The sequence below is a fragment of the Ciconia boyciana genome, chromosome 30, assembly GCF_034638445.1.
Source record: "Ciconia boyciana chromosome 30, ASM3463844v1, whole genome shotgun sequence".
Taxonomy (NCBI): domain Eukaryota; kingdom Metazoa; phylum Chordata; class Aves; order Ciconiiformes; family Ciconiidae; genus Ciconia; species Ciconia boyciana.
The window spans coordinates 709,120-736,685 of NC_132963.1; the positions used below are offsets into that span (position 1 = coordinate 709,120).

The 27,566-nt window shown below is 53.2% G+C and overlaps 1 protein-coding gene across 1 annotated transcript; it reads right to left on the bottom strand.

Annotated features, from left to right (window-relative positions):
• On the bottom strand, nucleotides 1-27,090 carry FCGBP (Fc gamma binding protein). The gene is made up of 21 exons (XM_072848273.1): nucleotides 27,062-27,090; nucleotides 26,387-26,440; nucleotides 22,011-23,231; nucleotides 21,585-21,919; nucleotides 20,790-21,360; nucleotides 19,344-19,945; nucleotides 18,316-18,883; nucleotides 17,149-17,735; nucleotides 15,879-16,446; nucleotides 14,975-15,174; nucleotides 14,294-14,435; nucleotides 13,388-13,719; nucleotides 10,636-11,209; nucleotides 9,596-10,194; nucleotides 8,187-8,751; nucleotides 6,881-7,482; nucleotides 5,314-5,827; nucleotides 3,110-3,309; nucleotides 2,077-2,451; nucleotides 1,128-1,412; nucleotides 1-128 (listed from the first exon to the last, which is right to left on the bottom strand). The coding sequence occupies exons 2-21, from the start codon at nucleotides 26,436-26,438 to the stop codon at nucleotides 126-128; spliced, it is 8,895 nt and encodes a 2,964-aa protein (XP_072704374.1). The 5' UTR covers nucleotides 26,439-26,440; nucleotides 27,062-27,090; the 3' UTR covers nucleotides 1-125.
• Between the last annotated feature and the right edge of the window lie 476 nt (nucleotides 27,091-27,566).

A 27,566-nucleotide genomic window follows, 5' to 3' on the forward strand; every position in this document is an offset into this window, starting at 1 on the left:
GGTGGGGGGAGGGGAAAGGGGGAGGGGAAGGTCCCTTTTTCATATATGCGTCCGTTTTGCTGCGATGACCTCAGCGATGAGGCGCGTTGTCCCACTTCCCGGCGTCTAAATGCCGTTTTTCTGCATCACTTGGGGGGGAGGGGAGGGGGGGAGAGAAAAGAGAGGGTTAATCCCCTATTTTTGGGGGTGATTTCTCCTTTTTTGGGTTTTTTCACTTTTTGGGCTCTTTCCCGCCTTTTTTTTGGGCTCTTCCCCCCCTCTTTTTGGGCTCTTTCTCCCTCTTTTGGCGTTTTCTCTCCCTCTTTTTGGGCTCTTCCCTCCCCTTTCTTTCTCCCCACGTGACGACGGGGTCCAACGATGACCCCATGGGTTCCTCGCAGGTGATTTTTGGGCCTGATCTGAGGGGAAAAAGGACTATTTTGGTTAAGCTGAGGGATGGGTTGATGGATGAAGATCTCTTGATGATGGTGGGATGAAGGACACCACTCATGGTGGCTTTGCTTGTATTAAATCGGTGGAAAAAAAGGTGATTTTTTGGTTAAGCTGAAGGGTGGGTTGATGGATGAAGATCTCTTGATGATGGCGGGATGAAGGACACCACATGTGGGTGCTCTCCTTGCATGAAATTAGTGGAAAAAAGGATGATTTTGGTCAAAAATGGAAAGATGGGTCAACACGTTGTCTTGATGATGAAGACAACAAACATGAGTGCTTCTCTTGGATGAAATCGGTGAGAAAAAGGCAATTTTTGGTTAAAATGAAGAGATGGGTCAAGAGATGGACATCTCAGGATGATGGTGGGATGAAGGGTGGCACCTGTGGGGGCTTCCCTTGCATGAAACACTTGGGAAAAAAGGCAATTTTGGGTTAATCTGAAGGGATGGGCTGATGGATGAAGATCTCTTGATGATGGCGGGATGAAGGACACCACTCTCCTTGGATTAAATTGATGGGAAAAAAAGGAATTTTTGGTTAATATGAAGGGATGGGACCAATCGATGGACATTTCTTCACGGTGGTGGCACCAAGGCCCACAGGGACACAACGAAAAGACCGAGCTAGGACACGAAAGATGACAAATATCACCCAAACCAAGACCCGTGTTGTCACCTCCCGAGGACACTCACGTGGGTGAAATCGGGCGCTCTCCAGGCCTTCGCCACCGCCACCACGTCCGCCACCAATTTCCCGTCAGGCCCTTGGAGGTCGTTGGCTGCGTTCCCATCGTAGTTACCGCAGATCCCACAGAGATGCTTGCTCAGGTCCTGGACCACCGTCATCGTCACCTCCCCGACGGGGCTGAGGCCGATGACAAATTCAGGTTTTTGGGTGATCCAGATGGTGTCCCGGGTCTCAGTGACGGTCAACGTCTTGGAGACCTCCACAGGGAGGGTGGCTGGGACCCCATTGACCTGGAGAAGACACCAATAGGGAGAGCATGGCTCCATGCAACGCAACGTTGAAATAAAGTCAAATTGGGGTGAAAAAGCCAGGAAATAGGTCATTTCTCCACCACCGACCTTCTCCATAGTGGTGGAACCCAAAATGGGGTGAAATCCCTCCATTTTAGGTATGGAGAGATGGCATGAAGCACCCTGGGGGGATATGTGGGATGGAGATGGGAGTGAGGGTTGATCTCATGAGGTTCGTTCCTGCTTGGGGACTGGGGTGGGAGGTGGGGTGAAGACCTGGACACCTCCATGGGGCTGGGGTGAAGGAGGGCACCCATGGGTGCTTCCTTTACATGAAATTACGACAAAAAATGGGCAATTTTGGTCAATATAAAGGGCCGAGCAGACGCACAGACATCTCTTGATGATGGTGGGATGGAGGACAACACCCATGGGTGCCTCATTTGCGTGAAACTGCTGGAAAAAGGCTGGTTTGGTCAAAATGAAGGAATGGGTCAACGCGTGGACATCTCATGGTGATGGTGGGATGGAGGACGGCCCATGTTGGTCCTTCCCTTGCATGACACTGATGGACCTTGCAATATATCAGTGGGAAAACACGGATTTGGGTTACAACGAAAGGCACGGGGACTTTTTGGATGGCAGCGGGGTGGGGATGACCTACCCAGACCTTCTTGTCCTTCTTGATGGTGAGGAAGGCCTGGGGGCTGAAGAGGTGAAGGGCCACCACGGCTGGCTGGTCCTCGTTCTCCTCAACATCAGCCAAGAGCCGGAACCAGGTGGAGTGGTGACGGTCACACAGGGTGGCCATCACGTAGATTCCGGTGGCCGTGGTGGTGCCGGTGGCCCCATCGAAGGAGACAAAGCGAGCGGCGGGGGCCAGGGTGCAGCGTCCCGGTTGCTCCACGCAGCCCCGGACACCATCCTTGAGGCCACAAGCTTGGCCAAAGGGGCAACCAGCCGGTCTGCACTGCATGCCACCCGCTGCCCGGCACATGCAGCTCTCGCTGCAGTCGGGGGAGAGGACGGACTCGGCGATCTGTGGGGCGGGACAGCCGATAAAAACGCTGCGTCGGACAGGTTTCCCCTTGCAAAGATTGCAAAAATGGGGAAAAATGCTGCGTGCAACTCGTTTTCTCCTCGCAAAGGTGCGGAAAAGTAAAGAAACGCCGCGTGCGAGCCGCGTCCTCCTTGCCGACGCGCACAGAAATGCTGCGTGCAACCGGTTTTCTCCTTGCAAGAAGAAAAGCAGAGCTGCAGGGCTGCAGGGCTGCGTGCAAGTGGTTTCCCCTTGCAAAAGGTTGCAAGAAGGAAAAAAAGGCCGCGTGCAACCGGTGTCTTGCAGCGTTGCAGACGTGCATGGGGCATGCAGCGGCGCAACGCTGCTCTTGCAAGGATGCAAGCGCCCGTGGGGTGCGCAAGGGTGGGACGGGCAAGCGTGCAATGCTCCCCGTGCGAGGACGCAAGCACCCGTGGGGCGGGCAAGGGTGCAACGTTGCCATTGCAAGGATGCAAGCGCCCGTGGGGCGTGCAAGGGTGTGATGGGCAAGCGTGCAATGCTGCCCGTGCAAGGACGCGAGCACCCGTGGGGCGTGCAAGGGTGCAACGCTCCCCTTGCAAGGACGCGAGCACCCGTGGGGCGTGCAAGGGTGCAACGCTCCCCTTGCAAGGACGCACGCCTCCCCAGCAGCACCCACCTCAAAGTAGCGGCCGCGGTGCAGGCACCCGCAGGAGTCCGTGGGGACGCACTCGTCCCCGTTGAAGAGGAAGCCCTCGTCGCACCGGCAGCCCTCGAAGCACTTCCCGGTGCAGCGGGTGCTGGTGGAGAGGCTGGCGCAGGTTTGGTCGCAGGTGCGGGTGCAGAGCTCGTAGTGGCTGTTGGGGGGGCAGGAAAACGCTGGCGGGCGAAAAGCAGAAAGAAACCCAGCGCCTTTACGATTTGCTCTTTATTTTCTCCTCTTCCAAGGAAAAAATTAAAACCAAAAATAAAGAAAAAAAAAAGGAAAAGCACTTTGCAGAAGTCGTTGCAGGAGTAAATATTGCGCAAAGGCGGATGCTGTGCGCAAAACGCTTCCCCCAGCAAAAAATTTGCATGCAACCGTCTTCCCCCTTGCCAAAATTGGCGGAACTAAAGCACCGCGGCACGTGAAACGATTTCCCCCTTGCAAGAAATTTAAAAATCGCTGCGTGCAACTCCTTTCCCCTTGCAAATTAAAGCCACCGCTGCATGCAACCGCTTTTCCTCCTGAGGACTTTGCAAAACTAGAAAACAGCGGCACGCAACCGCTGCGCTCGTGCAGCAATGCAAACCCGCTGCATGCGAACCGCTTCCCTCCTTGCATGCAACCGCTTTCTTCCTTGCATGCGACCGCTTTCCTCCTTGCAACCTTCGCAAACCAAGAGCAGCTGCACGCAACCGCTGCCCCCTTGCAGAAACTCAAACCCGCTGCATGCAAACCGCTTTCCTCCTTGCAACCTTTGCAGAACTAAAGAGCAGCTGCCTGCAACTGCTGCCCCCCTGCAGAAACGCAAGCCTGCTGCATGCAGCCACTTCCCTCCTTGCAGATATTAAACCTTGGTGCATGCAACCGCTTTCCTCCTTGCATGCAACCGCTTTCCTCCTTGCATGCAACCGCTTTCGTCCTTGCAACCTTTGCAAATCCAGAGTAGCTTCATGCAACCACTTGCCCGATGCAGAAACTCAAACCCGCTGCCTGCAACCACTTCCCTCCTTGCAGATATTAAACCTTGGTGCATGCAACCACTTTCCTCCTTGCATGCGACCGCTTTCCTCCTTGCAACCTTTGCAAATCCAGAGTAGCTTCATGCAACCACTTGCCCGATGCAGAATCGCAAGCCTGCTGCATGCAGCCACTTTCCTCCTTGCATGCAACCGCTTTCCTCCTTGCAGCTTTTGCAAAACTAAAGAGCAGCTGCCTGCAAACCGCTGCCCCACAGCAGAATTGCAAACCCGCTGCATGCAACCACTTCCCTTGCAGAAATGAAACCCTGGTGCATGCAACCGCTTTCCTCCTTGCAACCTTTGCAAAACTGAAGAGCAGCTGCAGGCAACCACTTGCCCCCTGCAGAAACACAAACCTGCTGCATGCAGCCACTTCTTCTTGCACAAATGCAAACCCACTGCATGCAACCGCTTTCCTCCTTGCAACCTTCGCAAACCAAGAGCAGCTGCACGGAACCGCTGCCCCCTTGCAGAAACTCAAACCCGCTGCATGCAAACTGCTTTCCTCCTTGCAACCTTTGCAAAACTAAAGAGCAGCTGCAGGCAACCACTTGCCCGATGCAGAATCGCAAGCCTGCTGCATGCAGCCACTTCCCTCCTTGCAGATATTAAACCTTGGTGCATGCAACCACTTTCCTCCTTGCATGCAACCGCTTTCCTCCTTGCAACCTTTGCAAATCCAGAGTAGCTTCATGCAACCACTTGCCCGATGCAGAAACTCAAACCCGCTGCCTGCAACCACTTCCCTCCTTGCAGAAATGAAACCCTGGTGCATGCAACCGCTTTCCTCCTTGCAACCTTTGCAAACCAAGAGCAGCTGCATGCGGCCGCTGCCCCCTTGCAGAAACTCAAACCCGCTGCATGCAAACCGCTTTCCTCCTTGCAACCTTTGCAAATCCAGAGTAGCTTCATGCAACCACTTGCCCGATGCAGAATCGCAAGCCTGCTGCATGCAATCGCAAGCATGCTGCAATCCCTCCTTGCATGCAACCGCTTTCCTCCTTGCAGAAATGAAACCCTGGTGCACGCAACCGCTTTCCTCCTTGCAACCTTCGCAAACCAAGAGCAGCTGCACGCGGCTGCTGCCCCCTTGCAGAAACTCAAACCCGCTGCATGCGAACGCACCCCCCACTCCCCCCCACCCCTCGGGTGACTCACGGCACTTGGCAGCTGCCCGCCACTCCTGGAGCTGCCCGCCGGCAGCCTGGCAGGCAGCAGCGTAGGCCTGCAAGCTGCGACACAACGCTGCGGCCCCCGCCTGGCTGCACTGCTCCTGCGCGCACCCAGCCGCGTGCTCCTGGGGTGCCACCACCGCGTGGCACCCGGCGAAGGGTCCCGTTGCATCTGCCAGCACCCCGCAGGGCCCCGGGGTGGCCGAGGGGCAGGCGGGAGGTGGGGACCCATGGGTGCAGGTGGTCGTGAGGGTGCCCCAAGCAGCCCCCAGCTCCTCAGGGGCGGTGAGGTCATCGCCGGCGTCACCGTTGAAGTTGCCGCAGAGGCCGTCGGTGCGACCGCGGTAGGTGCCGGGGAGGGTGAGCAGGACGTAGGCGTTGCCGTCGTAGAGGAGCTTGGGGCCACCCTGTGCCTGCAGCACCCGGTGGGCACCCTCCTGGGACACCGTCACGGCCCCCCCGGCCAGCGACAGCGGCAGGAGGTGCTGCTCGCCGTCCACCTGCGGGGAAAAAAAGAGGGGTGAGCGGGTGGGGTGCGCCTCCGAGTGGGGTTTGCATCCCCAACCGGAGGTTGCACGTCCCGCTGCGCACCCCAAAACCGGTGTTTGCACCCCAAAGCGGGGCTCGCACGGCCTGCTGTGCACCCCGGCGTCAGGTCTGCAACCCGAAGTGGGACTTGCGCTGCCTGCTTTGCACGCCAGAGCGGGGGTTTGCACCCCAGAGCGGGGTTTGCACGTCTTGCTGTGCACCCCAAAGTGGGGCGTGCACCCCAAAGCGGGGCATGCACCCCAAAGCGGGGCGTGCACATCCTGCTGTGCACCCCAACATCAGGTTTACACCCCAGAGTGGCACTTGCACATCCTGCTGTGCGCCCCAAAGCAGGGTTTGCAAGCTGAGGGGGAGTTTGCATGCTGGGATTTGCACCCCAAAGCAGGGTTTGCACCCCAAAGCAGGGGTTGCACATCCTGCTGTGCATCCCAAAGCAGGGGTTGCACCCCAAAGCAAGGTTTGCACCCCAAAGCAAGGTCTGCACATCCTGCTGTGCACCCCAAAGCAGGGGTTGCAAGCTAAGGGGGAGTTTGCATGCTGGGATTTGCACCCCAAAGCAGGGGTTGCACCCCAAAACAAGGTTTGCACCCCAAAGCAAGGTTTGCACATCCTGCCGTGCACCCCAAAGCAGGGTTTGCACCCCAAAACAAGGTTTGCACATCCTGCTGTGCACCCCAAAGCAGGGGTTGCACCCCAAAACAAGGTTTGCACCCCAAAGCAAGGTTTGCACATCCTGCTGTGCATCCCAAAGCAGGGGTTGCACCGCAAAACAAGGTTTGCACATCCTGCCGTGCACCCCAAAGCAGGGTTTGCACCCAAAGCAGGGTTTGCACATCCTGTTCACCCCAAAGCAGGGTTTGCACCCCAAAGCAGGGTTTGCACCCAAAGCAGGGTTTGCACCTCTTGCTCTGCACCCCAAAATGGCATTTGCAAGCTAAAGAGGAGTTTGCACGCTGGGCTTTGCACCCCAAAGCGGTTTTTGCACCTCAAGCAGCCCTACTCACCGTCACCTCCCACCGGGTGCCCCTGGCCATGCCGATGGTGACTCCACGCACGGTGACCAGCAGCCGGTGGATGGAAGGTCCCTCCTTGCCGCTCTTCTTCTCCACCTCCACGGTGAAGGGCACCAGCAGGTCCTCGGGGCCGGTGGCTTTGACCACCGCCAGCATGTAGGTGCAGGTGCCGGCGAAATGCAGCGAGCGCCTGTCGAAGGTGCTGTAGGAAACCGCCCCCAGCACCTCGCAGCGCCCGCAATCCTGGGGGTAGCAGCCCCGCACCCCATCCTGTACCATGCACACCTCGCCCGCCGAGCAACCCCCCGGCTGGCACTCCACCACCCCGTCTCTTTTGCAAGCGCAACGCTCGCTGCAACGAGGGCAGACGAAAAACTCCTCGCCCATCTTGTAGTAGCGACCTTCGTGCAAGCAGCCGCACTGGGCCAGGGGGACGCAGCGGTCGCCGCTCAGCAAGAAGCCGTCGTCGCAGAAGCAGCCTTCGGTGCAGGGCGCGGCTGCTTCACATTCCTCCACTTCTGCTTGGCCCTGGCATGTCGCCGGGCAGGCTGGGCCGCAGAGCTTGTAGTGCTGGTTCGGGGGGCAGACGGGGCCTGCGGGGTGGGAAAAGCAGCAGGGGTGGTGTTTGCAGAGCCCCAAAACCTTTGGGCATGGAAGCCCTAAATCTCCCGTGCAAACCAGAAAGCCTCCGCGCATGCAAACCCCAAACAGTTCGTGCATGCAAGCCCCAAACCCTTCGTGCAACCCAGAAAGCCTTTGTGCATGCAAGCCCCCAAAATTTGTGCAAACTAGAAAGCCTTTGTGTGTGCAAGCCCCAAAATCTTTGTGCAAACTAGAAAGCCTTTTTCATGCATGCAAGCCCCAAAACTTTGTGCAAAGTAGAAAGCCTTTGTGCGTGCAAGCCCCAAAACTTTGCGCAAACTAGAAAGCCTTTTTCATGCATGCGATCCCCAAAACTTTGTGCAAAGTAGAAAGCCTTTATGCGTGCAAGCCCCAAACCCTTCGTGCAACCCAGAAAGCCTTTGTGCGTGCAAGCCCCAAAACTTTTGTGCAAACTAGAAAGCCTTTTTCATGCATGCGATCCCCAAAACTTTTGTGCAAACTAGAAAGCCTTTGTGTGTGCAAGCCCCAAACTCTTCGCGCATGCAAGCCCAACCACATCTCTGCAAACCGGAAAGCCTTCACGCGTGCAAGCCCCAAGCCCTTTGTGCAAGCAAAAACCCTTTGTGCGGGCAAACACCAACCACCTCTGTGCACGCAACCCCCAGGAGATCCCCCTGCCCTGAGCCCCACGTACTGCAGAAGGCGGCCGTGCGCCACTGCCCGATGCGGATGCCTTGGCTCTGGCAGGCGGTGACGTAGGCGCTGACGGAGCTGCAGACCGTTTCCTGATGCCCCTTGTAGAGGCACGTGTCGAAGAGACAATCATCGAAGTAGGGAGCCGGGTCGATGGTGCTGTGGCAGGCGGCGAAGGGTCCTTCCTTCTTCATCAGGAGCCCGCAGTGTTTGTCACCCCGGTAGGCGCGTTTCTCCGCTTCGGTGCAAACTTTGCAATCCTCGGTGCAACCGGCCCTGCAACCGGGGACGTCGGCCACCTTCCAGGAGTCGGCAAATTGGATTTCGTCGGTAGCCAGCTGCCCGTTGCGCATAGTGAAGTCATCCTGGGGGTCGCCGTCGGCGTTGCCGCAGAGGCCGCAGACGGCCCGCGAGTAGGTGTTGGGGAGGATGACTCTGGCGTAGCTGTACCAGTCGAAGGTGACGATGACCTCAAAGTCAGTCTTGATGAAGCCGTGGACGCCGCTAAGGTAGACATGGAGCTTGTTGTCGTGGTTGAAGGGCAGATCCACCAGGATTCCGTTGACCTGGAAGGGCAACATGGGTTGCGTGATGCCACGCAATGACTTTGAAGCCCACCAAGACACTGCGCAACAACTTTGAAGCCCACCAAGACGCCATGCCACAAGCTTGCAACTCAACCCAATGCCATACAACCTTGAAGTCCACCCAGATGCCAAGCAATGACCTTGCAAACCAACCAGGCACCATGCAATGAGCTTGCAGCTCACCTGAACACCACACGACAAGCTCGCAACGCACCCAGACTCCGTGCGATGAGTTTGCAGCCCACCCAAATGCCATGCAACAACTGTTCAAGCCCATCCAGATACCATGCAACAACCTCGCAACCCGCCCAAGTGCCTTGCGATGAGTTTGCAACCCAGCAGGACACCACACGACCTCGCAACATAACCCGATGTCATGCAGTGACCTTGCAACCCACCCAAACGCCACACAAGGACCTTGCAACCCACCCAGACGCCACACAAAGACCTTGCAACCCACCCAAACGCCACACAAGGACCTTGCAGCCCACCCAGACGCCACACAAGGACCTTGCAGCCCACCCAGACGCCACACAAAGACCTTGCAACCCACCCAAACGCCACACAAGGACCTTGCAGCCCACCCAGATGCCACACAAGGACCTTGCAGCCCATCCAGATGCCACACAAGGACCTTGCAGCCCACCCAAACGCCACACAAGGACCTTGCAGCCCACCCAGATGCCACACAAGGACCTTGCAGCCCACCCAAACGCCACACAAGGACCTTGCAGCCCACCCAGATGCCACACAAGGACCTTGCAGCCCACCCAGACGCCGTGCAATGACCTTGCAACTCAACCGGCACCTCATTCTCTCCTACCTTCAGCTTCTGGGGGTGCGCCTGGCTGAGGCTGAGGGTCATGTTGTAGGCTTTCAGGGTGACCTCCTTGGTGTAGGAGACTACGCGGCTGCCCCGGTTGTTGTTCTCCACGGTGACGGTGAAGGGGATGAGAGTGGGGTCATCAGAGCAGAGGGCAGCCAACTGGTAGATGCAGGTGCCCATGAAATCGTAGCGGTGCCCGTCGAAGGTGGTGTAATGGGGGTCACCGGTGGCCACGCAGACGGAGCGGCTCTTGGCCACGCACCGCTGCACGCCCTTCACCACAGCGCACTTCTCCCCCAGCTTGCAACTGGCTTCATTGCACACCACCATGCCCAAATCTGGGTCACACCTGCACCAAGATTTGCAGGTCTTATCGGCCCAAAACTCCTCACCGGGACGGTAGTATCGACCGTCGTGGGTGCAGCCGCAGCTGGCCACCGCCACGCACTGGCCACCGCTGAGGACGTAACCCTTGTTGCAGGCACAGGTCTCCACGCAGGGCTGGGTGCAAGCGGCAGGCGCATCCGGGTTGGTGCATGTGGCCGGGCAGGCGTTGCCGCAAGCTTCGTAGTGGCTATTTTCGGGGCAGGGTAATGCTGGGGGGAGGAAATGGGGCAATTAGAGGGGGAGGATGCAGCAGCATCACGTGGGTGTTGCAAGGAGTTCATGGGACGAGCGCTTTGCGCGCAACAGCCCGGGGCTGGATCTGGCACCGTGCAAATGCACCGAGCGCTTTGCGCGCAACATCCCGGGGCTGGATCTCGCACCGTGCAAATGCACCGAGCGCTTTGCGCGCAACAGCCCGGGGCTGGATCTGGCACCGTGCAAATGCACCAAGCGCTTTGCGTGCAACAGCCCGGGGCTGGATCTGGCACCGTGCAAATGCACCGATTATTTTGCATGCAACGCCCCAGAGCTAGACACTCCCCTGTACAAATAACACCGAGTGCTTTGCATGCATCATCCCATGCTAGATAGTCCCCTTCTTTGCAAAAACCACCCCGCCACACAGACAGAGGAGGAAACCCGTTGCTTACGGCAGCCCGACGGCGTCCTCCAGTCGTGCACAACGGCCCCACGCTTCTTGCAGGTGGATGCGTAAGCCTCCAACGTCTGGCAGAGGATTTTCTTCGCCCCGTTGTTCATGCACACATCGTAGAGGCAGTTGCGGTAGAAATCCTGGGGCTTGACGATGTCATGGCAAGCCTTGAAGGGCCCCTGGAAGCTTTTTTTGATGAGACCGCAGTACTGGTTGCCCCCGTACAGCTCCCTTTTCTCCTCCTCGCACACCGGGCAGGTGCCTTCGCAATAATCCCAGCAAAACGGGTCATCGTCATCGGGAACTTTCCAGCCTTTGGCCCAGTCCACGACGGCGGCGACGTCACTGCCGCTCTGGGGGACATCATCCTCAGGCTTGAAGTTGAAGTTGCCGCAGAGGCCGCAGGTGTGTTTGTAGTAGCTGCTGGGGAGGTCGATGACCAGATGCCAGTTCCAGTCGTACATTACCCGGAGCCCAAAATCCGTCTCCAGCACAGCGCTGAGCCCGCTCTGGAAGACCTGCACCTTGCCATCCTCCAGGCTCACCGGGAGCAGCGTCACCACCCCATTCACCTGTGGGTGGGGAGCACCAGACGTCACCACGATGCACATGCACCGACGTGGGCTTGGGGCGTGCCACCGCCTTGCTGCCGCGTGCAATCGCCCCACTGCGGCTTGCGATCGCTCCTGCGGCCATTGCTCGCCGCAGCGTGCGATCACCTCGCTGCAACGTGCGATTGCCCGCTGCAGCGGGCAATTGCTACTGGGGCGTCGCGGCATGCAATTGCCTTGCTCTGGTGATGCAGCGGCGTGCAATTGCTTTGCAGGGGTGTGCAAGTGCTCGCAGCACCGTGCAATCACCTCGCAGCAGCATGCAGCGTCTCCGCAGTTGCCCCCTGCAGCATGCAGTTACTGCTGGGGTGTTGCTGCAACAGGCAACCACCGTTACGGCATGCAACCACGTGCTGTGGCATGCGACACCCCGCTGCAGTGATACTCCGGTGTGTAACCACCCGCTGCAGCAAGGCTGAGGCCATGGAACCACTGCTTGATGTGCAGTCACTGCCGTGGCGATCCTGCAGCATGCAATCACCCGCTGCAGAGTGCAAGATTTGTTGCCACGGCGTGCAAGCACTGCTGAGGAGCGTAATTGCCCGCTGCGGCATGCAATTGCCTGCTGGGGTGTGGGGTGCGAGGCTGCGGGGTGCAATCACCCGCTGCGGCATGCAGCCGTTCACCGGGGTGTGCAATCGGTGTTGCAGCACTACTCGAGCACGCAATCACCCGCTGCAGCGTGCAGTTGCTGCTGCGGTGCCGCGACGACGTGCGATCAGCCGCCGCAGCATGCGATCACCGCTGCAGCGTGCGACCACCATTACAGCGTGCAACCACCCACCGCGAGCTCTGTGCCCTGCTGGCAAGATCCACAACTTGGAGCCAACCCTCATGAGGGGCTGCTGAGATGCTCACTGCGTCAAAACCTCTCCAGTTTCACAGAATCACAGAATCACAGAATCGTATAGGTTGGAAAAGACCTTTAAGATCATCGAGTCCAACCGTAAACCTAACGCTACCAAGACCACCACTACACCATGTCCCTAAGCACCTCATCCAAACGGCTTTTAAATACCTCCAGGGATGGCGACTCAACCACTGCCCTGGGCAGCCTGTTCCAATGCTTGATTGGAACCCTTGATTGGATTGGAGCTTGATTGGAGCTTGATTGGAACTCCAACCCTTTCAGTGAAGTAAAATTTCCTCATATCCAGTCTAAACCTCCCCTGGCGCAACTTGAGGCCATTTCCTCTCGTCCCATCACTTGTTACCTGGGAGAAGAGACCGACCCCCACCTCTCTCCAGCCTCCTTTCAGGCAGTTGTAGAGAGCGATGAGGTCTCCCCTCAGCCTCCTTTTCTGCAGGCTGAACAACCCCAGTTCCTCAGCCGCTCCCCATCAGCCTTGTGCTCCAGACCCTTCCCCAGCTCCGTTGCCCTTCTCTGGACACGCTCCAGCCCCTCAATGTCTCTCTTGTAGTGAGGGGCCCAACACTGAACACAGCATTCGAGGTGCGGCCTCACCAGTGCCCAGTACAGGGGCACGATCACTTCCCTACTCCTGCTGGCCACACTATTTCTGATACAAGCCAGGATGCCGTTGGCCTTCTTGGCCACCTGGGCACACTGCTGGCTCACATTCAGCCGGCTGTCAACCAACACCCCCAGGTCCTTTTCCGCCGGGCAGCTTTCCAGCCACTCTTCCCCAGCCTGTAGCGTTGCATGGGGTTGTTGTGACCCAAGTGCAGGACCCGGCACTGAGCCTTGTTGAACCTCACACAATTGGCCCCAGCCCAATGTTTCACGACATCGCTTCCTTCATCGGGCTTTGCTTTTGCCTCACCTGACTCACATGCGCCGGCTGCCACCACAAACCTCCCTGGGGGGTGTCCCACCCGCTTTGAGGTTTCTTGGAGACCTACTGCAGCCACCTTTGGTGGTTTGTGGCTTCCCCAAGGGGCAGAAAACAACCTCAGGCTGCCCCATGCAAGGCAGCGTATTCCCGGCATATCCCAACATTTCAAAACTCCACATTCCAGTTTGATTGATTTAGCCAAAAATAATGGTGGCCCTGACGGAGCAGGAAGAGGTGTTGAACATGATGGAGGAGATGGATGGAAAAAAGAGGTGGGGAAGAGATGGATGAAAGAAAAGAGGTGGGGAAAGGCCCACTTTCCCTCCGTTTTAGGCCAACTCACCCTGACTTTGCCCACTTCCTTCCGGTGGATGGAGACGTGTTGGCCGTAGACCTTGATGTTGGCCAAGCTCACGTAGGAGACTGATTTCACCCCACCACGGATGTCGTTCTTGCCTTCTACCTTGAAGGGCACCAATCTGGTGTCATTCCCGCAAGATTCGGCCATGGTGTAGGTGCAGGTGCCTTGGAAGTCGAAATCGAGCCCGTCGAAGGTGTGGTAGTGGGGGTCCCCCCAACCCCAGCAGGTGGCAACTAGGGATGGGACACACTTGGCATGGACATCCTTCAACTTGCACCTCTCCTTGGGCCGGCACTGAAGAGCTTTGCAGGGGTCTGGAAGGAAAAAAAAAAAACCATGGGAGAAACCATGGGAGATGTCCTGGTGAGGGGCACATCCCATGTCACCATGCAAACCAAGCGTCTTCACCAGTGTTGAGGTCCCACCAAGTGTCCTCTGCTCCCTCTTGGGCTTTGGCAGGAGATTGGCAGCTCTGAGATGTAAATCAGAGCACAACAACCCATCGCCAAACCCAAATTTCCCCTTTTCAGTTGTCTTCCCCCCTGCCCCTATTGCTCGGAGAAGTGTCAAGATTAGGTTCATCGTTACCCAAGATTGCACCCGTCCTTCCAGAAGGTGCCACCATGGTTAAAATAGGACGTCTGGGCGGATGCCAAGCCAAGGGATGGCTTTTCTGAAGCACTTTGCTCCTCCAAAATCCTCCCACCACATCCCTGACCCTCTTAGGGTTGGAGATGGGACCTGCGGCCTCCATCTCTCCTTGCTGTAGGGTTTCCACCTCAGCCCACACCTCTAAATCAAGGAGCCAGGATCTGCTCTGGCTCCAAGATCCCTTTGATTTTTTAATTTTTTTTTAAATTCCACTCAAGCAACCCCATTTTTCCTTACTTTGATTGATGCAACCCAAGACCCCGTCCCGGATTTCACAGTTTTCATCATCGGTGCAGCTGTGGCTGCTGCAAGTCAAGCCCTTGCCGGGGACACACGTGCAACGCTGCTGGCAGTTATCCTTCAAAACCGACTCGTGGGGCTGCAGGGCGAGAGGTTGCAAAGCATTTGCGATGAGAAGAGCAAACTGTGTTACACATAAATGCATAAAAATATGTAGAAGGGGGGAGAAAAATCATATCTTGAGGTCTACTGGAGAATAAGCAGCTTTGCAAAATGCAAAATTGCTGAGGAATTGATTGCTTTTGCTGCAAAAAAAAAAGCAGGAAAAAAACCCCCCATCCCTTTGCCCTCTTCCACCTCCTCTGAAGGAAAAATATGTTATTATTTAGCGCCTTCGGCTGTGGAAAGCATAGCTACTATCTGGGCATCCACAGCTGTGCTAGCACCTTTATGCCAAGTGATAAAAGACGGAAATGCCCCAATTTTCTTCAGATGAAACCACAGAATCGCTTGGCAGATGGAAGATTTTGACGGTTTTGGGTTGGTTTTTTTTTTCCTCAAGGTCCTTTGGGCCCTGCACACGTCGCCTTCGGAGCGACGTGCTGCAACGCAGGCAGGAAGAAAAATGTTAAAAAAACCCACCAACCCCAAACCCGCCCAAATTCAGAAGATTACTACCTTGTAATATTTCCCATCCACAAAACAACCACATTGGTCCTTGGGAACGCAGCTGTGCCTCTCAAAGACGTAGTCTTTATCGCAGTGGCAGCCTTCGACACAGGTTTGGGGGCATTTGGAGGCATCTGCAAGCCCCATGCAGCTGTTGACGCAGAGGTTGGTGCAGAGGGAGTAGTTGCTGTTGGCCGGGCAGTTGAGGGCTGGAAGGAAAAGGTTGATAATCCCAAAACCCAACATTGGGTGGAAGAGCGGTGCCAGCCCAGGGTTGCACCCCAGGGAGATGGCAGAACCTGAACGCTGATGAAAACGCAACCCCTTGGCGCTTGGTGTTGGGGACAAGCGGAAAAAGCCACCAGAATTACCAACCAGGTGATTTTTTTGTCTTGGTGGTGGCTTTTCCCATTTGCCCCCAGCATCAATGAAAGTTCACCCCGTTGGCGCTTGCGTTGGCTTTTCAGCGTTTGCACCCCAATACCAACGAAAGCGCACCTGGCTGGTGCTTCTCTTGGCTTTTCCCACTTGCCCAAAACCGCCACTGAAAATCCACCTGCTTGGCACTTGCGTTGGCTTCTCCCGCTTGCCCAAAACACGGCTGAAAACACAGCCGCTTGGCGCTTGCGTTGGCTTTCCTCATTTATCCCCAACGGCGATGAAAATGCACGCCCTTGCGTTGGCTTTTCCCAGGTGCGATTATTTTCATGCTGTCATCATCCTCCCCACCCTGGGCTTCCAACCCAACGGCACCATTTGCATCACCCCACGCATCGAGGGTGGTCAGCACAGACACCGGGCCCCAACGTTCCTTAGAAATATATTGTAAAGCCCTACCTATTTTTCAATTAATCCCAATGAGATGTGACTTCCCGGCCATGGAGGACGTTTCCCACCCACGATCCCCACTTACGGCAGAAGGATGGTCTTCTCCAAGCCTCAATGACAACGCCGGCGTCTTGGCAAGCGGTGGCATAGCTCTGGATGCTCTGGCAGAGGACGCGGGTGTTTCCCTCAGTGAGGCAAAGGTCGTGGAGGCAGGCTTGGAAATACAGGGCTGGGTTGATGACTTGGTGGCAGGAGTCGAAGGGGCCCTTTGGGAGCGTGAGGATGCCGCAGTAGTTGGGTTTCTGCAGGACCAACTTCTTCTCCTCCGTGCAGACAGGGCAGACATCCTTGGAGCAGTCATCACTGCAGGACACACCAGGTGTTTTCCAAGCAGAGCCAAAGGCCATCACGTTGGGGGCCTGTTGGCCATTGGGGAGGAGGAAATCATCGTTGCGTTGCCCGTTGTAGTTGCCACAGAGCCCACAGAGGTGGCCCTGGTAGCTCTGCGGGACTGTGATCATCACGTGGTGGAGGAGGTTGTAGCGTATGACGAGGCCGAAGTCAGTCTGAAGCAGGACGCCCATCCCGTGTCGGTACACCTGGACCTGTCCCTTGTTCAGGATGGCTGGGAGGTGGTGGGATATGGAGTCCACCTGGAACAGGGAGAGAAAAATCCTCCAGTGAGCCTCAAGGATGCTACAAGGAGAAGGCTATGGAGGTAGGAACAAAAAACATCGGGGGAAACACCTTCCAGCCAACCTTTTAATGAATTTATGGCTCCCACTTTGAAACTGGAAGACAAAGTGGGGATGAGCATGGCTTTGTCTTGGAGATAGGGAGGAGGTCTTCCCTCCATCAAGGAAGAACAATTTTTGGGTTCCCGTGTTCGCACCCAAAAAGAGGCAGACCACAAAGCATGGCCTTACTGGGACCACGCAGCTCTTGCTTCACGCCAGAGTCAACGTGAGCCTGTAGTCTTTGACACCAGCCTGCTGGCAACCAAGAAGAGGTACAGCTGTGCTTCATGATCCACCACGACAGGTCCTTTGTTGCCTCACACCAAGGTCAACATGAGCCTGTAGACATTGTCACCAAAATGTTTGCACTCAAAAAAAGGTGGACCACAAAGCACAGACTTACTGTGATGGTTCTCCTCTTGCCTTGTGTCAAAGGTCAACATGAACCCGTAGACTTTGACGCCGGCATGTTTGCACCCTAAAAGAGGTGGACCACCACGCGGGGACCTACCACGACTGTGCCCCTCTTGCCTCATGGCAAAGTCAACATGAACCCATAGACTTTGTCACCAGCACGTTTGCGCCCAGAAAGAGGTGGACAACGAAGTACGGCCTTACCATGACATCTCCCCTCTTGTCTCGTGTCAAGGTCAACGTGAGCCCGTAGACTTCAACGGACAATGCTTGGATGCCGGAGACCTTCCTCTTCTGCCGGGCGTTCTTCTCGATTTTCACAACAAATGGTTTGACATTGCCGTCGGCACAGGTCTCCGTGAGGATATAGGAGCAGGTGGCCGAGATGTTGAAAGCCATCCCATCGAAGGAGATATAGTGGCGGTCACCGGTGGCCACGCAGGCCCCGAGCGTGGCAGGTGGGCATTGGAAGACACCATCGATGACCTTGCCCTCGCTGTCTCCGTAGCAAGACATTTTTTCGCAGACCACAGTGCCGCCAGCCTGGCACTGACATTTCTCCTGCTTGGTGGGGAAGAAAGTCTCCTCCACCTTGTAGTAGAAGTTCTGATGGAAGCATCCGCACTGGGACATGGGGACGCACTCGTCGCCGCTGAATACGAAGCCTTCGTTGCACATGCAGCCCTCCTTGCACTGCTCCGAGCATTTCACCGGGCTGTAGATGCTGCTGCACGTCTGGCTGCAGCCCTGGGAGCAGATCTCATAGTGGCTGTTCGCAGGACACGAAATACCTGCCACGAGACGAGGAGATTCGTTAGAAGCAAGGAAATTACAGGCTGGATCCTGCAATTGAGCGAAGAGCTGTCCATAAGGGACATTTCAACCCTTCTGAGATGGGGGTTTTAGGCCCCCGAATCACCTGATCTTCCCCATTGCCGTAGAGGAAACAAGGAGATTCCCTCAGGCAACAGAGCTGCTCCTGCATTGGGTCCCAAATTAACTTCCAGGGCGGGTCCCTCTCCCCTAATTTAAATATTTTTGGTGCATCTCATGTCTTTTGCCCTCTAAGCAATCCAGGCAATTAGCCCTCACTCTCGTTTTAACCAGTGCGAAGAAATTAGTGCTTATTGGGGCTAAATTATTCGATCCGTAGTAGCCGGATGAGACATCTTGGAAGGGTTTGTTTCTGGGCATTGGCTGTAAACAGAGATGATGGGATCAACCTAGACTTTGGGTGGGATAAAGCACCACTAAATGAAATGATTCCCACCTCTGGTTTGTCCCCACACGCGCTTGGCCCAGGATTGGGGTTCCCTTGGATGCTCATGACCCCTCATGAAGCTAAAACCCCCTCCAATTCGCCCAACTTACTGCAGAAATCATCCGTCCTCCATTTCCCGATGGTCACGCCAGCAGCCTGGCAGGCAGCGGCGTAGCGGGCGATGACTGGGCATATCACGCCTTCCTGGTCTGGGAAGAGGCAAAAATCATGCACGCAGTTGTGGTAGTATTTGTTGGCATCCACATGAGCATGGCAACCTCTGAAGGGTCCATCCACTTGTAGGATGATCCCACAACCCATCTTCAAGCCCTTCTGATGCTGTAGAGCCGCCGCCATGGCAGGACATTCCACCTTCGACAGCTCCATGCAACCCGAGATGTCGGTCACCTTCCAGCTGTGCCCAAAGGTGTCTGGGTTTGATGTCACTTGGCCGTTCTTCATCATCATCTCGTCGTTCGTTTTCCCGTCGTAGTTCCCGCAGAGGCCGCACAGGGTGTTGGCGTAAGTTCTGGGCACTGACACGGTGACTTGGCTTTGCCAGTCGTAGTTGACAGTGAGGCCAAAGTCTGTCTCTACCACCGCTTCCTGCCCATCTCTGTAGCTGGAGATCTTCCTGTCTCCGTGGTAATGTGGTAGGTTGACCAACTGGTCATTGATCTGGGGACAAAAGGAAAAAAAAACCCCAAATTTGGTACCCAACAGTAAAGGCAAATTGTGTTTTCACACCACCTGCAATTTGGGCTCCACCCGAAGCACCGGAATTACGTAGATGAAGCCTTTTCAGATTTAATCATCTGTCCCAAATACAGACGCCCACCAGCTTTGAGGTGAACGTTGCCTGAGGCTCCACGGCGTATATCACGCACCAATCTCCCGCGTCAGGTGGAGATCCTTATATTTAGGCAATTAAATCTCCTCTTGATTAACGTGGGGGAAACAGACCTGGTAGCTCTGGATCTCAGCGGCATGGTTGGAGAAAAATATTTAGCGTTACCCAATACAGAAAAAAAAAGAGAGGACGGAGGGTGGAAGAGAAGAAATGGGACAAGGAGGTTGGGGTGAGGAGCAGAAAGTGAAGAATGTGGAGATTAGATAAAGAAACATTTGCTAAACTCACCATGATTTTGCCGGGGTGTTCCTGGCTGATCACGATGTTTTGGCCATAGACTTTGACCATCACGAGAGCGATGGAGGACAGAGTTTTGTCATCCTGGCGGCCATTCTGCACCAGCACCTGGAAGTCCACCAGACCTTGGCTCTTCTTGCACAAGCCAGTGAGCTGGTACATGCACGTGCCTTGGAAGATGAACTTCTTGCCGTCGAAGCTCTCGTAGTGGGTAGCACCGACCGCTGTGCAGGTCCCATATCTCTTGGGGTAGCAACCCTGGATGCCCTCCTCCACCCGGCATTCTTCCTCAGCACTGCAGCTGGCCCTTCGGCATACGGCCTGCCAGGATCTCGCGTTGCAGACGCAGCGTTTGGTGCAGGTGCTGTCACCCCAAAACTCCTCGTGGAGACCGTGGAGGCGGCCCTCGAAGACGCAGCCGCACTCATCCTGGGGGATGCACTTGTTGGCGTCGAACACGAAGCCCTCCTGGCACTTGCAGGTCTCCACGCAGGCCAAGGCATTGCAGTCAGCGGGCATCGCGCTGTCGTTGCAGGTGGTGGGGCAGGCAGTGCCGCACGTGGTGTAATTGCTGTTCTTCGGGCAGGAGAGAGCTGTCGAAGGGATGGGACACCATGGTCATGGTGGGAATAAAGCTCCTTGGCCGTAAGAAGGTGCAGCAGAGTGCTAAGGAAACCTGCGTGGAGTTTTACATGTACTTTCTAGAGTCTCCATAGACTTTCCAGACCTTCTGAATGCACTTTCTGAAGTCTGCATGGACTTCTTGGACTATCTACCAGGACTTTCGGGAGTCTCCGTGGACTTTCTGGACCTTCTGCATGGACTTTTGAGATTTGGACTTTCTGCACAGACTTTCTGGAGCCTGCATGGACTCCCTGGACTTTCAGCAGCGACTTTATGGAGTCTCAAAGGACTCTGTACCTTCTGAATGGACTTTCTGCAAGGACTTTTGGGATGTGGACTCTCTGGACTACCTACTGGGACTATCTACTGGTCCATGACTTCCTGGACCTTCTGCATCGATTTTTCGGGAGTCTCCATGGACTCCCTTGGACCTTCTGCATGGACATGCTTCTGGAGCCTCCATGGACTTTCTGGACTTTCAGCAGAGACTTTTTGGAGTCTCAAAGGACTTTCTGGACCTTCTGAATGGACTTTCTGGACTTTCAGCAGAGACTTTTGGGAGTCTGCACAGAATTTTTGGACTTTCTGCTTGGACTTTTGGGACTTGGACTTTCTGGAGTTTCTACACAGACTTTCTGCATGGACTTTCTGGACTTTCTACATAGACTTTCTGGAGTGTCCATGGACTTTTTGGGCTTTCTGCTTGGACTTGCTGCTATAACCGTTTCCACCTTAATTACACCCACCTTAATTAAGGTCACAGCACCCTGCCCACCCAGGGGGAGGATTTTCTGTCAACCAGGAGCTACTCACGACAACGTGCCAGCGTCCTCCAGTCAGAAACAGCGATTCCCTCCTCCTGGCAGCTGTCCGCGTAGGCTTTGAGGGCTTGGCACAGCATGGCGTGGAGCCCACCGTTCACGCAGAGGTGGTAGACGCAGTTTTTCAGGTAGATGTTAGGGTTGATGATGGCATGGCAGCGCTTGAAGGGCCCCAGGCGTTGGGTGAGCAACCCGCACGATGTCTCCCCCTTGTACTTCGCCTCCTGGTCCCATGGGCAACGTGCGCAGTTCCCCCTGCAGCCGTCCCAGCAGCGACGGCTCTCGCTGGGCACCCTCCAGCTCTGGCCCAGCTCCACGGCGTCCTCTGCCAGGTTGCCATCAGGCATGAGGGAATCATCGTGGTGGTCGCCGTTGCTGTTGCCGCACATCCCGCACACTTTGCCGGAGAGCATACTGGGGAGCTTCACCATCACGTGGTCATCCCAGTCGTAAAGGATCTTCAGCCTGAAGTCAGTTTTAATCAGCACGAACTTGCCCTTCTGCTGCAGCTGGAGTTTCCCTTGGGCGAGGGAGATGGGGAGGCGGGAGCGATGGTTGTTCACCTGGAGGAGAAAAACACATGTGAAAAACAAACAAATAACATCAAACATGGGGCAAAAAATGGAGTCTTCTTGCAAGAGATGACCATGCAGTAGCGTCGCCGACTCATGCACGGCAAATCATAGAATAATTTAGGTTGGAAAAGACCCTTAAGATCGTTAAATACATTATTCCAGTGAAATACTGCAGTATTGCTTTGGATTTGATAATTATTTTTCTTGCATACCCTCACAATCCCGTTCTCGGACCTGACCACAGTGATGGTAGTGTCATAGACGTGGACAGTTACGGAGCCAACGTAGGAGATCTTCAGGTTACCCCTGTGCTCGTTTTTGGCTTCGATGCTGAAGACTGGCAGGATTGGATCTGGATCACAGGTCTTGGTCAAGGTGTAGGTGCACGTGCCCATGAAAGCAAAGGTTTTCCCATCAAAGGTTTGGTAGTGGAGATCGCCGGTGAGCCAGCAGGTCGAGAAGGTTTCTTGGGTGTACGTGGGTTGTTTGTCCATCACGTTGCACTCCTCCTTGCAGATCAAGTCTTCGCTGGGAAGCGGAGCAGAAGCTGCAGAAATAGGGAAAAAAAAAACATGGATGGCAACCATGGAGAAGACCCGGCCATTGGCAAGACGCAACCATGTGTTGGTCCTACTTACTCGTGGCGCAAAGACCAGTGAAACCGTAACCAGTGGCGTACTGGAAGCCGAAGACCAGGAGCCCAATGGGTGTCTGCTGGTGCTCGGCACTCTGGATTTCTGTCGACGTGCTCATGGTGACAGTGGCCCAGGAGAAGTCTGTGCCGGGAATCGCTTGCCAGGACATGCTCCTGTCTGTATTCTGGTTGAGAGTGGTGGTGTTGGCGTCCGCGTTTCGGGCGATGAGGACCAGGTGGTTCTCGTAGCCATCCAGGCTGCTGACCCGGTAGGATGTGCAGTAGGCGGAGACGGGTGGGATATTGAGTAGGAAGGGGTCTCGCTTATACAAGCCCTTGGTGGCACCGGTGAAGAAGAAAACCACCTGAATCGCGGACGAAGCGCTCACATGAAGAGGCAAATCTTGGCTAATCTTGAACTCTTGGACTTCCCCACCTGCGATGTCCTCAGTGGTAGCTGAGTCACCCCTCTTGTAGGTGATGGAGGCTTTCTCAGCCGCCACAATGTAGGCAAAGTCAGCGTAGGACTGCAAGGGGTTGGGGGGGACGATGTAGACTTTCCCCCACTCGCTGACGGGCAGAAGCTGCTCAACCACGTAGTCGCAGCCTGCGTTCACCTTCACGCAGCTGTGACCGCTGAGGACTGCGACAGCACTGTCCGACGTGATCTTGGTGCCGGACAAATTGTGGATGCTTTGCAGTTGCAAGCTCTGGTAGGGGTTCAACAAGATGCGGAGGCTGGACCCAGAGGAATAACTCCTCCCTCTGTAATTAAACTGGCCCTTGACTTGGATGGAAACGGTGGCCGAAATCTTCCCGGCTGCCACAGCAAACTCCTTCAAGCCTTGCTTGGTGTCGTCCGGCATCACCACGTAATATTTGTTGCCCAACTTATCTACAGGCAAAACATTGGTGGCACCTATAGTGTGACTTTTGGAGTTGATGGAGACCACGGAGATCTCCTCGGTGGACTCAATCAAGATGACTTTATCCGAAACCTGGTTCCCAACAAGCTCCATGTTGCTAGGGACGTGGAGAGAAACCGTCTCGTCTTTCCCAAGCGTGACGGTGTCGGTGAAGGTGCCACCCCTCATCGTCACCGTCACTTTGGTGGCGTTGAAGTAACCCGTGAAGAGGAGCTGGATGTTGGGGGTGGTGCCTGCGTTGTCATTCTGCAGGAAGACGGTGAAGAATTCCTTGCCGCGGAAAGCTGCGGTGGAAAGACCTGGGAAAAGCAGGGAAAAAAGGGGTTTGGGGGGTTTTTGGTTTTTTTTGGCTGCAGAAATTATAGTAGAAATTTCTGCCAACCCCCCTCCTCTCTCGTCGAGAAATAAGGCTGCTTCTTTTTTGTTGCAGAAACTTGCAATAGGAAGTTCTGCAAAAACCAAGGAATTTTGGCTGAAAAAACCTGCCGTAGACCGTTCCGACAAAAATTAAAAAATAGGGAATACCATTTTTTGCTGCAGAAACACAAGGCAAAGCGCTGAAGGAATGAGGAAATCAATTTTGCTGCAGAAATTGCAATAGAAGCTTCTGAAAATTAGAAATTAGGGAATAAGGGGAATTAGGGGAAATTAGAAATTAGGGAATTAGGTAGGTTTGTTTTTTTTTTTTCTTGCAGAAACGTACAGTTAGGAAGTCTTGAGAAATAAAAATGGGGAAGAAAAGCTTGTTGCTGCAGAAATTGCAATAGAAAGTGTAGAGTTCGGGGGGTTTGGGGTTTTTCTGTGTTTTTTTTTTTTAAAGCACATAATACATGGGTTTTATTGCAGAAATTGCAATAGAAAGTGTGGAGTTTGGGGGGGTTGGGTTTCTTTTTTTGTGTTGTTTTTTTTTAAAGCACATAATAAAGGGGTTTTATTGCAGAAATTGCAATAGAAAGTGTGGAGTTTGGGGGGGTTGGGTTTCTTTTTTTGTGTTGTTTTTTTTTAAAGCACATAATAAAGGGGTTTTATTGCAGAAATTGCAATAGGAAGTGTAGAGTTCGGGGGGGTTGGGGGTTTTTTTGTGTTGGTTTTTTTTTTTAAGCACATAATAAAGGGGGTTTATTGCAGAAATTGTAATAGAAAGACCTGAAAAATAAAATAAAGATCAGGACTAAGGGCATTTTGCAGAAGAAACCTGCAGAAAATTCTGAGGGAAAAAAAGGGGGAAAAAGGGTTTTTTTGGATGCAGATATTGCAGTAGAAAGTCCTGAAAAAACTCCACTGGAAATAAATATCTTTTGGTATTTCTTCTGCAGAAACTTGTAGTACAAAGTCTTAAAAAACAGGTACTAAAGGAAAACAGGTACTTTGGTTGCTGAGGGAAATAAAAATAAGGGTATTTTGCTGAAAAAAATGGGGAATATGGGCTTTTTCTGAAAAGAAAATGAGTAAGAAGAGAATTTTTGGTGAAAACAAAAGAATTTTTGGTGAAAACAAAAGAGGTTTTAAGGACTTTTTTGATGAAAAACTCCTAGGCAGTAAAGGTTTGTTTTTAAAAAAGCAAATAAAACCAATCAAAAAAACAGGTAATAAGGGCTTTTTTCTTTTCTTTTTTTTTTTTTAAGAAAAAACACACCCAGGTGTGTGGCTGTTTCCTAAAATAAAAATATTAAGGAAAAAATACAGGTAATATGGGCTTTTCCTGAAAGGAAAAAAAAAAAACAGCCAAAAAGGTTTTGGGGAGAAACAGGTAATAGGATTTTTTATTTTTTAGTGCAAAAAGAACAAGTGATAAGGGCTTTTTTTTTTTTTCCCCGCTGAGAAAACAGGTAATAAGGTGGTTTTTTTTTCCTGACGGAAAAAAATTCCCAAATATCACAACCTCCCCCCCCAAAAAAGGTATTATGGGCTTCTTTTTCTTGGAAAAAAAAAAGACACAACCCAAACCAGGTTAAAAAGAGCTTTTTTTTTGTCTTCTTAAGGAAAAAAAACCAACCCACCAAACAGGTAATATGGGCTTTTATTTTATTAATAATAAACAGGGAATAATGGCATTTTGTGTCATGAAGAGGTGAGGAGTATTATTTTTTTTAAAAAAAAAACCAAACCAAACAAAACCATAGGGAACAAGGTTTTTTCTTAAAAAAAATTCCGACAAACCTGGGAATAAGAATTTTATGCTCAAAACCCAACAGGTAATATGGATTTTTTTGGTGAAAAAACCCAGGAAATTAGGGCTTCTGCTGGGAAAAAAAAACCCTAAAGAGGTGATCAGGGCTCTTTGTTAAAAAAAAAAACCAACAAACAACAAAAACCCCAAATGATAAGGTGTTTTTTTAAGGAAAAAAACAGCTAATAAGGGGTTTTTTTGTAAAACCAGGAAATTGGGGCGCTTTTTTTCCCCCTTAAAACAGGGAATAAGGGCGCTTTGGTGAAAAACAGGGAATAATGAGGTTTGGCTGGCAATAAAACCAGGTAATAAGGGCTCTTTTTTTTGCAGAAAGAACAAAGAAATGAGTTTTTTTTTCCTGAAAGAAAAGTAGGTAATAAGGGGGAGGGTGCTGAAAAAAAAAGATAGTGGGGGTTGGTGAAAAAAACAGGAATTTCTTTCCTAAAGCAAAAAAAAAAAAAAAAAAAAGGTGATAAGGGCTTTTTCTTGGAAGGAAATTGTGATAAGGGCTTTTTTTTGGGGAAAAAAAGAAAGTAATAAGGGCTTTTTGGTGAAAAAAACCTGGTAATAGGGGCATCTGAGTGGGAAAAAAACCAGGGAATAATGCCTTTTTGGTGGGGAAAAAAAAAAAAGACTGGTGGTAAGGGCTTTTTTTCTGAAAGAAACAGGGAATAAAGACTTTTTTTCTGCGGAAAAAACTAAACCGGCTAAGGGCTTTTTTTCCTGAGGGAAAAAAACCCAGGTAAATAAGGAATAAGGACATTTTTTCTTAAAATAAAACCAAATAAATGGCTTTTTCCTTAAAAAAAGAGGCATTAATGGGGTTTTTTCCCCCCCTAAAAGAAAGCCACAGTGGAGAAGGGCTTTTTTTTCTGGAAAAAAAAACCCCAAACAAGTAATAAGAATTTTGGTTTTTACCTCACCCCCCCCCAAGCCCCCAAAAACCAGGGAACAAGTGGGGGTTTTTTGGTTAAAAAATGAGGAAAGAAGAGGTTTTTTTTCCTGAAATGAAAAAGGTGATAAGGGCTTTTTGCTAAAAAAAAAAAAAAAAAAAAAGGTGATAAGGACTTTTTGGTGAAGGAAAAAAAAAAACAAATGGGAAAGAGGTAATAGAATCTTTTTGCTGGGGGAAAATAAGGGAATAAGGGAAATTTTTGGGAAAAAAAAAACAGGGAATAAGGACTTTTTGCTATGGAAAATGACGGTAGAAAGCCCTAAAATAACCCCCCAACCCAGGAAATTAGGTGGTTTTTAGGGGGGAAATGGGGTTGGGTTGTTGCTCACCACAGAAGAGAGCCAGCCAGGCGAGGAGCTGCCACGTCCTGCCCATCGCCATCGCTGGAAATAAAAAAAAAAGGCAAAAAAATACGAAAATGCGCTTTTTGGGGGGGGGGGAAAAAAGTCACGCAGGGATGAGAAGGAGCCCAGAAAGGACCCAGGTGTCCCCAGCATCCCCTCGTGACCCAAAATTGTCACAAAAGACTTTTTTCACCCCATGGAAACCTCTTGCACCTCACTTTGGGTTGGGGCTGAATTCTGCTCGGCCCCCTCGGCCCAATGCCACCCCAGTTGTCCCCTTGCCACCGCGTCCAACCCAACAATCCCCAAGACCCTTCCTGATGCCACCTTGAAGACCCCATCCTTCCCCTTATTGCCATCAAACCCTCCCGGTGACCTACCACAAAGCCTCCCAAGGATGAAATCCACCCCCCCCTCCCCAAATTACCAAAATTCAGGTGAAAAAGGAACCAAGTTGCTAGGACAACCCTTCCTCCCACCTTCTGGATGTTCTCAGAGCTGCCGGTCCCCCACCATCACCCAACATCTGTTGGGGTTAACACCCAGGTTGTTGCACCCAGTAGGGATTTATGGCACAGGTTTTATCCAAACCAACTCAACCTGGGCTTGGGAGAGAGCAAAATCCCTTTCTTATATATTTTTGTAGTCAATTTAACCCACCTGGGAGTCGTGCTTGGTGGGTGAAGGCATCACCGACACCTTGTTTTGCTCAGATGGGACATCACCCGGGCTCGTAGCCGAGAGGGTGAGGAAAAAGGCAAGGAAAAAAAAGCAAAGTAAGACCCTCCCAACCCCACACCGCTTACCGGCAGGCTCCTTTCTGCCTCAGCGTCTCTCTTTGCTCTCCCCGAAACCCATGGACACGTGAAGATGGATGAAAAAAAACTGCAGGGTTGGTCCCAAAAACCCTCCCTTTTTATAACCAGATGGGACTTTTCTCGGTTTTCCTGAGAATTCTCCACAGAACTCCCCTGGGAGCAGCGGAGAGAAGGAATTGGCTCCAAAAAGGGCTGATTCGGCAGAATCTCGTGAAAGGGGATGGGGCAGGGGCTGCCGAGTCCTGGCACGGCCCAAGGAGGGCGGGTTGCGAAACTGCCCCCGGGGTTCCTGACCAGGGTTCCTGAGAACTGGAGTTGCTGGTGCACGTGCTGGAGCCAGGACATGA